This window comes from Oncorhynchus gorbuscha, linkage group LG01, assembly GCF_021184085.1.
Source record: "Oncorhynchus gorbuscha isolate QuinsamMale2020 ecotype Even-year linkage group LG01, OgorEven_v1.0, whole genome shotgun sequence".
Taxonomy (NCBI): Eukaryota; Metazoa; Chordata; class Actinopteri; order Salmoniformes; family Salmonidae; genus Oncorhynchus; species Oncorhynchus gorbuscha.
This window is the reverse complement of record NC_060173.1, coordinates 21571321-21583518: the sequence shown is the minus strand read 5'-3', so window position 1 is coordinate 21583518 and position 12198 is coordinate 21571321. Positions and strand designations below refer to the sequence as shown.

Genomic DNA, 12198 nt, shown 5'->3' with positions numbered 1-12198 from the left:
CACATGCGCCGAATACAACATTACCGTTAAATACTTACTTACAAACCCTTAACCAACAATGCAGTTCAAGAAATGGAGTTAAGAAAATATTTACGAAATAAACTAAAGTTAAAAAAAACATGTATGCATGTGTTACAAAATATTTAAGATTACAATAACAAGGCTATATACAGGGGGTACCGGTACCAAGTCAATGTTGGGGGTACAGGTTCGTCGAGGTCATTTGTAAAGTGACTATGCATAGATAAACAGCGAGTAGCAGCAGTGTAAAAACAAAGGGTGGAGGGGGTCAAAGTAAATAGTCTGGGTGGCAATTTGATTAGTTGTTCAGCAGTCTTTTGGTTTGGGGGTAGAAGCTGTTAAGGAGCCTTTTGGTCCTAGACTTTGTGCTCTGGTACCACTTGCTATGCAACAGCAGAGAGAACAGTCTATGACTTGGGTGGCTGTAGTCTTTGACAATTTTTGGGGCCTTCCTCTGACACCGCCTAGTGTATAGGTCCTGGATGTCAGGAAGCTTTTCCCCAGTGATTTACTGGGCCGTACGCACTACAATCTGGGGACCTGTCAGGCATATGTGTATAGGTGGCAGGGAAGTCAGGCGCAGGAGAGTCAAACGGAGTGTAAAATGGAGTCTTTTAATAATGTCCTAGTAACATGCTCCATAACACTAAACAGGAAAAGAACATAAACAAAATATGGGTACGAAGACCCGTCGCGCACCTATACAACAAACACTACACTGACAATAAACAATCTCACAAAGACATGAGGGGAAACAGAGGGTTAAATACGGGGACGACCCGGAGGGCGAGGTGCAGGGCGATCCGGATGGAGACGGTGGAATTCTGATAACATGGAAGGATCTAACACGTCCTCCCACCGGAACCCAGCATCTCTCCTCCGGCCCGTACCCCTCCCAGTCCACAAGGTACTGAAGGCCCCTCGCCCGACGTCTCGAATCCAAAATGGATCGAACAAGAGTACGCCAGAACCCCCTCGATGTCTAGAGGAACATCACGCACTTCAGCCTCCTGGAGCGGGCCAGCCACCATCGGCCTGAGGAGAGACGCATGGAACGAGGGGTTAATACGGTAATTAGTGGGCAGTTGTAACCTATAACATACCTCGTTCACTCTCCTCAGGACTTTAAACGGCCCCACGAACCACGGACCCAGCTTCCGGCAGAGCAGGCGGAGGGGCAGGTTTCGGGTCGAGAGCTAGACCCTGTCCCCTGGTGCGAACACTGGGGCCTCACTGTGGCGATGGTCTGCACCAATTTTCTGGCGCCTTATGGCACGCTGAAGGTGGACGTGGGCTGCCTCCCAGGTTTCCTCAGCGTGCCGAAACCAATTGTCCACCGCAGGGGCCTTGGTCTGGCTCTGATGCCAAGGAGCCAGAACCGGCTGATACCCTAATACACATTGAAAAGGAGTAAGGTTAGTGGAGGAGTGACGTAGTGAGTTCTGAGCCATCTCTGCCCAGGGCATGAACTTCGCCCACTCCCCCGGCCGATCCTGGCAATAAGACCGCAGAAACCTACCCACATCCTGGTTAACTCTCTCCACCTGCCCATTACTCTCGGGGTGAAAACCTGAGGTAAGACTAACCGAGATCCCCAGACACTCCATGAACGCCTTCCAGACCCTTGATGTGAACTGGGGACCCCGATCAGACACTATATCCTCAGGCACCCCATAGTGCCGGAAAACGTGTGTAAATAGGGCCTCTGCAGTTTGTAAGGCAGTAGGGAGACCGGGCAAAGGGAGGAGACGACAGGACTTTGAAAACCGATCCACAACGACCAGGATCGTGGTGTAACCCTGTGAAGGTGGAAGATCAAAAAATACACCGACATGTGCGACCACGGCCGTTGAGGAACGGGTAGAGGTTGTAGCTTACCTCTGGGCAGGTGTCTAGGAGCCTTGCACTGGGCGCACACCGAGCAGGAAGAAACATAAATCCTCACGTCCTTAGCTAAAGTGGGCCACCAGTACCTCCCTTCAAGACAGCGCATCGTCTGACCTATCCCAGGATGACCAGAGGAGGGTGACGTGTGAGCCCAATAGATCAATCGGTCGCGGAGAGCAGACGGAACGTACAGACGACCAGCTGGACACTCAGGGGGAGAGGGCTCTGCACGTGATGCCCGCTCAATGTCCGCGTCCAGCTCCCACACTACAGGGGCCACGAGACACGAAGCTGGGAGTATGGGAGTGGGATCCATGGATCGCTCCTCTGTGTCATACAGCCGAGACAATGCGTCTGCCTTAATGTTCTGGGAGCTTGGTCTGTAAGAAAGGGTAAACACAAAACAAGTGAAAAACATGGCCCACCTTGCCTGGCGAGGATTCAATCTCTTCGCCTGCCAGATGTACTCCAGATTGCGGTGGTCAGTCCAGATGAGAAAAGGGTGTTTAGCCCCCTCAAGCCGATGCCTTCAAGGCTTCTAAGACCGCTAACAGCTCTCGGTTTCCCACATCATAGTTTCGCTCCGCCGGGCTGAGCTTCTTCGAAAAGAAAGCACAGGGGCAAAGCTTCAGTGGCGTACCCGAACGCTGAGAGAGCACTGCTCCTATCCCAGCTTCAGATGCGTCCACCTCCACTATGAATGGCAAAGAGGGATCCGGATGAGCCAGCACAGGCACCGAGGTAAACAGAGTCTTCAGGTGCTCAAAAGCCCTGTTCGCCTCAGCCGACCACTGCAAGCGCACGCCCCCCTTTAGCAGTGAGGTAATGGGAGCTGCCACCTGACTAAAACCCCGGATAAAACTCCGGTAGTAATTGGCAAACCCCAAAAAACGCTGCAACTCCTTTACCGTGGTTGGAGTCGGCCAATTACGCACGGCTGTAATGCGGTCGCTCTCCATCTCCACTCCTGAAGTGGAAATCCGATGCCCTAGGAAGGAGATGGATTGTTGGAAGAACAAGCATTTCTCAGCCTTGACATATAGATCATGCTCCAACAGGCGACCAAGCACCCTGCGCACCAGGGACACATGCTCGGCGCGTGTAGCGGAGTATATCACAATATCATCGATATACACCACTACACCCTGCCCGTGCAGGTCCCTGAAGATCTCATCTACAAATGATTGGAAAACTGATGGAGCATTCATCAACCCATATGGCATGACAAGATATTCATAATGACCTGAGGTGGTGCTAAATGCCGTCTTCCACTCATCATCCTTCCGAATACGCACCAGATTGTACACACTCCTGAGATCCAATTTTGTGAAAAACAGTGCCCCGTGCATTAACTCAATAATCGTATTGATCAGAGGTAGCGGGTAACTATATTTCACTGTGATTTTATTAAGACCTCGATAATCAATGCACGGGCGTAAACCGCCATCCTTTTTTTCCACAAAAAAGAAACTCGAAGAGACTGGTGAAATGGATGGCCGAATGAACCCCTGATGCAGGGATTCAGAGACATATGTCTCCATAGCCTCAGTCTCCGCTTGCGACAGGGGATACCCGTGATTCTTGGGATATGCAGCGTCTACCAGGAGATCTATCGCACAATCCCCCCGTCGATGAGGTGGTAATTGAGTCTCCTTCTTTTTACAGAAGGCGAGAGCCAAATCTGCATATTCGGGGGGAATGCGCACGGTGGAGACCTGGTCTGGACTTTCCACCGTAGTAGCACCAATGGAAACCCCTAAACACCTACCTGAGCATTCTTGCGACCACCCCGTGAGAGCCCTCTGTGGCCAAGAAACAGTGGGGTTATGGCAAGCTAACCAGGGTAGGCCTAGCACCACAGAATACGCAGGAGAATCAATAAGGAAAAGACTAATCTTCTCCTTGTGACCCTCCTGCATTATCATACACAAAGGTGCGGTTACCTGACCCTAATGTTCGACTATCTAAGGCATGAATAGGGAAAGGCATATCCACAGGAACAATAGGGATCCCCCAAACTATGAGCTAGACTTTTATTAATGAAATTCCCAGCCGCACCTGAATCTACTAGCGCCTTATACTGGGAATGCATTGAAAAGTCAGGAAAAAAGACAGAGACAAACATTAGTGCAGCAGAGGGCTCTGGATGAGAATGGTGCCTACTCACCTGGGGTGACGCCAGAATGCCCTGCCTGCCTTCTCTATTCCCAGAGGAACCAACCCGGCACCGACCAGCAGTGTGCCCTCTGCGACCATGAATGGTGCTCGAGCGAGAACCCCCTCCGGTCTCCCTGCGCACCATCCCTCCCAATTTCATAGGTTCGGGAGAGAGTGTGCGGGAGGATGGAACAACCAGACCCCGATCTAGACGTCCACGAGTAGCCAGCATGTTGTCCAGCTTGATGGACATGTCCACCAGCTGGTCGAAGGTGAGGGTGGTGTCTCTACAGGCCAGCTCCCGACGGACGTCCTCGCGTAGACTACAACGGTAATGGTCGATCAGGGCCCTGTCGCTCCATCCAGCGCCGGCAGCCAAGGTCCTATCCAAAGCAAAATCCTGTGCACTCCTCGTCTCCTGCCTCAGATGATAGAGGAGCTCACCCGCTGCTTTGCCTTCAGGTGGGTGATCGAATACTATCCGGCATTGGCGGGTGAACTCCTCAAAATGGTCCAACGCCGCATCCTCCCTTCTACACACAGCGCTGGCCCATTCCAGGGCTTTCCCAGTGAGGCCTGAGATGAAGGCGTAACTCTTCTCACGGTCAGATGGTACTGGGGAGGCCATGGCTAGATATAAGTTCAGGAGGAAACCCTGGCATCCGGCAGTATCTCCATTGTATCCCGTGGGTAGGGATAAATGGATCTTCGATTCCGAAGAGGACAAAACATTCAAGGGAGATTCCGGTGGTGGTGGTGGCGCTGGAGAAACTCCCTGTCTCTCCCAGCGATCCATATTCTGGACAATGCGATCCATGACGGAACTTATACAGTCAAGCTCCCTCGCTTGTTCCTGAATGCGTTCCTCCAGCTCCATGAGCATAGTGTCCTCTCCTGCTGACTACATATTGTATGGTCAGAGATTCTGTCAGGCATATGTGTATAGGTGTCAGAAGTCAGGTGCAGGAGAGTCAAATGGAGTCTTTTACTAATGTCCTAGTAACATGCTCCATAACACTAAACAGGAAAAGAACATAAACAAAATATGGGTACGAGGACCCGTCGCGCACCTATACAACACTACACTGACAAACAATCTCTGACAAAGACATGAGGGGAAACAGAGGGTTAAATACACAGGTAATGAATGGGATTGAAAACGGGTGTGTGGGAAGACAAGATAAAACCAATGGAAAATGAAAAATGGATCAATGATGGCTAGAAGACCGGTGACGTCGAATGCCGAGCACCGCCCGAACAAGGAGAGGCAACGACTTCGGCAGAAGTCGTGACAGGACCTTTTGAGTATCTGGGGAGGAGAAGAGTCTCCTGAGGAGGAAAATCTGTTGTCATAACCTCTTCACAACTATAGATTTACCTATTCTGTTTGTTCCCACACAGCTTTCATACTCTGTGTGTGTGTTTATGCAGCAACCATGCTGATCAGAAACTCTGTTTTTTCCATGAGCCCTCAAATGGCATACATTTTGAAAGGTGCAAAGTTACCCAGGGACAGCCGGCTGAAATTTGATTAAAGGTGTATTGACCTTTGGCTTGGTCCAGCAGTCGTTTAACAGAGCATTCACAAGGGAGCGCATACTTTTGTTTGGGTGGATGATGACGGCCATCATCAGTGTGCAGCTGGAGATAAGCTGCCACACACATATACACACACAATTCAGGTAGCGGAATGCATGATGTGTGGCGAGGTAATGGGAGGATAAAGATGGATAAAGACGAATGTCGGTGGGGAGGTCAGCCCAGTCAGTTCCTCTTATTTTTCATTACACCAATGATATTTATATCCTCAACCAGCATTTTAGCATTCCACATCTGTGGTGTTTCTAAATAGCATGATGATTAGTGATCAGGGTTCAATTCCCTCAGGTTCTCAGACGTATCATGTCCCTGCTCAGAGAGCCTAGCTGTCCTGGAAATTCAGCAATACAAGTTGAAATGCATTTAAACAAATCCTGCAGTCCATTTTTGACACTAAGTGCATTCATTCTATTAACTGGGAAATGTACAAATAATGAATCTCAATTCCAAAGAGTTTACTGAGTTACAGTTCATATAGGGGTCAAAAATTTGGCTCATGATTGTTTTGGTTTTAAGGGTAAATGGTCTGGGGGTCATGTCCACTCCAAGGGCCGAATTCTAAAATTAACTCTTCAGTTGACAATTATGCATAATTTACGTGAAAATGCGAGTATAAGGGGCAGTGCAGTCAAAAACACGATTTTCCTTTGTTTTATATACTGTATATTTCCACACTATGAGGTTGGAATAATACTGTGAAATTGTGAAAATTATGAAATTCCCTTTTAGTGTAAGAGCTGTTTGAAAATAGCACCTGGAATTTCAGCACGTTTAGCATGGGTGGAGTTTTGCCCTGCCTGGCTACATCACCAGGTATAAGTTAATAGACCAATAACAAATAACTTTAAACCTCTCTGCCAATAATAGCTTGTTTTCGGGGTACATATCCCTCCCATTAGGTCCTTGTCTCAGACCACTCCCAGACAGTTCTAGCAAAATTATTGCTTGAAAAATGGCTTTTTGCAAATAAGCTATTTATTTATTTTTGACCATTGTAATTGAAAACAATTACGCAGAAATGATTTGATATTAAGATAAAAATGGTTACATTGAACCTTTTAAGCACACTGACCTAAAGTTAGGATTTGGCCTTAACTGCCTGTCTGTCTTCCTACAGCCCCTGATGCTCCGTACACACACTGGAAACAGACAGTGTTCTACCTGGAGGACTACCTGACTGTGAGGAGAGGGGAAGAGATCATTGGCAGCATCAACATGAAGCCCAACGACAGGAACATAGTGAGTATCTGGAATCTATGACCAGTAAAAAGTCATCAATTTAGAAGTTAAGCTTATAAGGGTAATTTCTGGGACACAGTCTAGAATCTCCATTGAAAGTGCTTTGTAGTCCAGGACTAGGCTAAATCTGTGTCCGGGAACCCCCCCATCTAGGTACCAGGTTTGTTCTGGTCCCCAAAAATGTTTTTTACAGGCCCAGCCCCTACCTACTGCATGATCGCTAGAGAGCCAGGCCCCACAGGGATAGGTACAGGTCATATATATAATATCTGTACTTGTCTACCCCACAGGGATAGGTACAGGTCATATATATAATAGATGTACTTGTCTACCCCACAGGGATAGGTACAGGTCATATATATAATATCTGTACTTGTCTACCCCACAGGGATAGGTACAGGTCATATATATCATATCTGTACTTGTCTACCCCACAGGGATAGGTACAGGTCATATATATCATATCTGTACTTGTCTACCCCACAGGGATTGGTACAGGTCATATATAGAATAGATGTACTTGTCTACCCCACAGGGATCGGTACAGGTCATATATAGAATAGATGTACTTGTCTACCCCACAGGGATCGGTACAGGTCATATATAGAATAGATGTACTTGTCTACCCCACAGGGATCGGTACAGGTCATATATAGAATAGATGTACTTGTCTACCCCACAGGGATAGGTACAGGTCATATATATAATATATATACTTGTCTACCCCACAGGGATAGGTACAGGTCATATATATATAATATCTGTACTTGTCTACCCCACAGGGATAGGTACAGGTCATATATATAATATCTGTACTTGTCTACCCCACAGGGATCGGTACAGGTCCTATATAGAATAGATGTACTTGTCTACCCCACAGGGATAGGTACAGGTCATATATATAATATATATACTTGTCTACCCCACAGGGATCGGTACAGGTCATATATAGAATAGATGTACTTGTCTACCCCACAGGGATAGGTACAGGTCATATATAGAATATATATACTTGTCTACCCCACAGGGATCGGTACAGGTCATATATAGAATAGATGTACTTGTCTACCCCACAGGGATAGGTACAGGTCATATATAGAATAGATGTACTTGTCTACCCCACAGGGATAGGTACAGGTCATATATAGAATAGATGTACTTGTCTACCCCACAGGGATATGTACAGATCATATATAGAATAGATGTACTTGTCTACCCCACAGGGATCGGTACAGGTCATATATATAATATATGTACTTGTCTATCAAAATAAAGTCACAAAGTCTAATAAAGTCATTTCAGGCAGATAAAGCATTTTTTTCTAACATTATATAGCTAGAAAGAAACTCCATTCCACTGCTACTTCTCCACAATAGACAGCTTGTTTTAATCATGTTTGCGATAAAGGTCAAAGAAGAGAAAACACTGATCATTCCCAGACCAAACAGGAGATGATACACAGTCCTGGAATCCACCCTCTTTCCTCATCTGTAGAAATTGCCTGTGTGAGAACTCTGTCAAGCCCATGTTCAGGTGACAGGCCTGAAATAAGAAACGTTTGATTTAACACTCACTGATTTCTCTCTTCCCCCCTGGTGAATTCTCTCTTGGTCTGTCTCTCTCTGTCTCTCTGTCTCTCTGTCTTGCAGCGGGACTTGGATTTTACCTTTGAGTTGGATTTCAAAGGACAGTTATGTGAGGCAGCCATCTCCCACGACTACAAGATGCGTTAGCTAGGTGTCCAACAGGGAGAGCCGGTGTGCAGTGCTGCCTGCAGCCCCACAGAGGGAGGCAGAGGCACCCCCCTTAACAACAGACACTGAGGAGAGAGAATGGGGTGGAGGGAGATGAGAGAGTGGGATGGAAGAATGCGAGAGGTTGGGATGGAGGGAGGCAGGAATCAACGAGGAGATAGAGGGATGAGAGAGAATAGATGAAGGAAGGATGAGAGAGAATAGATGAAGGAAGGATGAGAGAGGATAGATGGAGAGAAATAGTGGGATGGGCCAGAGGAATCAGGTGACGATGAGAGAAGAGTACAGGGGTGGCACTCCAAGCAATATCAACATGCACATCAACACCTCTCACCGGCACTTTTTTCATTTGCATTTTTTAAATTGAACCTTTTTATTTAGCTAGGCAAGTCTTAACTGTTAGGCCAACTGTTCAGAGGACAACTTTGAATGTAACACCTTGTCATAATAGTCATAATGAATGTTATTTATTATTTATCTATATTGTATGTTATCATGATTTTGTTAATTGTTCTTCCAAAATAATCAGGCCACAGGATTAGTTAGCACTTTTTAAAATGTCTTAACCCCAACCCCCTTTTTGGGGAAAATATTTTCTGTGAGCCTCAGTGTTTGGAGCCCATTATGATCAATTACTGCAGTTACTGTACTTTACATATGTTTGCATATAATGATACTTTTTAATATTCTACATCCTAGGCCAGTATCTTCTATCTTCAAATACACTTTTAAATTACCCAATTTAGCATGTTTGCAAATAATCTTCACCATATCTGGTAGTGCAGTAATTAAATGTATCGGCAAAGAGAAATTCAGTGCTGCATAATGTATGTATAACGATGTAAATGAGTGTGTGTTTGCAATCAGGTCATGTAATGTAGCTTTTTGGGAGTGTGCAATATAACCGTATGAGCGCTCATACATTTGCGCAGCTTGCACTCCAAAGTGTGGTCTGTGGTTTCTGTTAGACCTGTGATGTCGGCGTTGTAATCAGCATTGTCTGCGGCTCTTGTCTAGATGCCTGCAAAAGCTCCTGATTACAAGGCCTACCCCACTGGGCAGACACTGATCTTCAATAATAACCATTGTCTCTTAAATTCTGTGTACACACTGAAGCCATACCAAGAAGTGGCGAATGTGCCGAAGCATTCAGTGGGTGGGGCCTCACTTCGGTAGCTGCTGCTCACTGAACTTCTCTCAACTTGAGGGCATTGTAGTTACCATACTTTCTCTGGCTCTGCTGATCTCGGGTCAGTGACTGGCCTGTCCTCAGCGCCTGGCCTAGCAACTGTCAGCAGTTAGTCCTGTCCTTAGATCAGTAGCAGACAGTTCATTCCAGCCTCTGCTCAGCGTTGGAGTTGGACTCTCAGGCGGCAGCTCCTTCCCTTCACCTGTGCTCTTACTAACTCTTAAGGTCATCGCCAAGGCAACAACTGGAGATATCCTCCAGTCCAACTGTGTGACCTCCCCTCACAGTTGTGTAGTACTGTTACACCATCCTTCCCCACCGAAGACGTTCTATCTGCAGCCAAGATACAGACTCACTTCCAGTCCCCTCGCTCTTCCATGCCTCTCAATGAAGCTCATCAGCACAACACTTATGACTGTTCAGAAGACGCAGTGTGACATGCCATGTATGAATAGACTAGTGGCTAGTAATGAGTGAGTGACATTTGGCTCATGCACTCTTTACGGAACAGATTGTACGTTTTGATCTAGAAGGGCAGGGACCGGTAGTTTCATGTTGACAGAGCTGTCTCTTGTGAGCAGATAGTATGTCTTTCTTACCTTTTTTGCTTTTGATCCAGTATCAATGTGTGTATGTATAGCACAGCGTGTGAAATATCATTAAAAAGCAGAATACTATGAAGAAAATAGTATCCACTAAGTAGATTGTGTGCAATAGCAAGACAGTGATTTAAGCTAACTAACTTTAAAGTTTACCCTTCAGCAGATATAACACTTGATAGGTGTTATTCCTGTTTACCACTCATGGTATTCATTTAATTATTTACACCTGGTAACCTGCCTAAGTACTAAAATGTGGTTACCACTATTTCATTCAAGTCAGCTACTGAAATTGTGCTATGTTGATTTTTGTATGTCTATTCCATTTTCTATAGAGTTAAAAATAGTGCTATTCAAGCATTGTATTGTTCATTTGACCAACTGTCGTGTAAGAGTTAAATAAAAGTTAAGCTAAAGACTAACATTGTCCACTAGGTGGCATCTGTAATTCAAGTTCACACAAGATCCCTGAAATATACAATATCCATTTATTATTCAGAGAAGCCATAACATTGTTCATATTTACATTTTCACATTATTGTGCAAGAACACAGGCACAGTAACGTGGCACAAATGCAACTGGGTTGGTTAGTTTAGAGTGGCCATAGCACACTGTCAAATACACGAGATACTCTACACCGGAGGACCCCAAAGGACGATTTGTCAGTGTTCCTCAACATCCCAGAATATACACGTACTAATGACACCTCCATTGTCTCATATGTATCGATTGGAAGCTAAATTACTATACTGTACGAGTGCAGTAATGGTGTACATTACAATATGTTATATTTACAACAAATTCCCAGCTGGAGCACAAGAATTTGTTCTAGAATACTTGGTGCTATATCAACTTTTATAGAATTCTGAGAAATGTTTTGGCACGTCCACTAAGAGATCTGGTTATGGAAAAGGCATATCACTTGGCAAGATTGAGCAGACAACTGCAGTTCAATAGACAACTCCTTCATAAAAATAACACTTTACATTACATTAAAATTACATAAAGCCAAATAGTGGTGACAGTTTGCATGCAAACGCTTTGATAGAGGTACAGTATGGCAGAGCCCTACTACCGTCCACTGTCATTGCAAAGGCATTTCTATACACATAGTTGACTTCTGGACAATCATCCCCACATACAACAGTAAATCTTATTACGTTTGAGAGGCTAATCTAGTAACCAAATTGATCTGAGATAAATAGAATCAATCTGACAAATAATATTAACTCTTCTTTACTGTTGGAAATGTTCAATTGGTTCTGAACAAAATCCCCATTTCACAAATAGTCCAAAACCTAACCCAGCTATAAACAAAGGTTAACTTTAACGGTTTCATTTTTATACAGGATATAACTGTTGGTTTTGGCTTAGCTGTTTGGAAATACATTGTAATTATTAGGAACATACATCTATATGATATTTTAATAGTACAATACTGTCTTTTTTTACTTCATTCTATTCACCAATGGTAGTGTCAGCCCATAGTCTGGCTCTTTCGTGGTGTGAAGTGCTAAGATAACATCTGAAAGAGAGCTGTTTTAAAAGCCACAGACTCATGAAAAAGGGTGTACACACTGCATGTGTAGAGAGAGAGGGAGAGTTAAGAGAGAGAGAGACAGATCAAAAGAGGTACAATTGAAGTAGGAAGTTTACATAGACTTTGGTTGGAGTCGTTAAAACTAGTTTTTCAACCACTCCACAAATTTCTTGTTGACAAACTATCGTTTTGGCAAGTCGGTTAAGACATCT

General features: G+C 45.2%; 1 protein-coding gene across 4 annotated transcripts in view; it reads left to right on the top strand.

The window, feature by feature from the left end:
• LOC124034627 (protein arginine N-methyltransferase 8-B) overlaps positions 1–10869 on the top strand; it is a 42081-nt gene extending 31212 nt beyond the window's left edge. For all 4 annotated transcript variants that reach the window (XM_046348061.1, XM_046348052.1, XM_046348071.1 and 1 more), the window contains 2 exons: positions 6782–6903; positions 8553–10869. In XM_046348061.1, coding sequence (XP_046204017.1) covers positions 6782–6903; positions 8553–8636 — 206 coding nt within the window. In that variant the 3' untranslated portion in view covers positions 8637–10869. The remainder of the gene's footprint in view (positions 1–6781; positions 6904–8552) is intronic.
• Positions 10870–12198: the final 1329 nt, after the last annotated feature.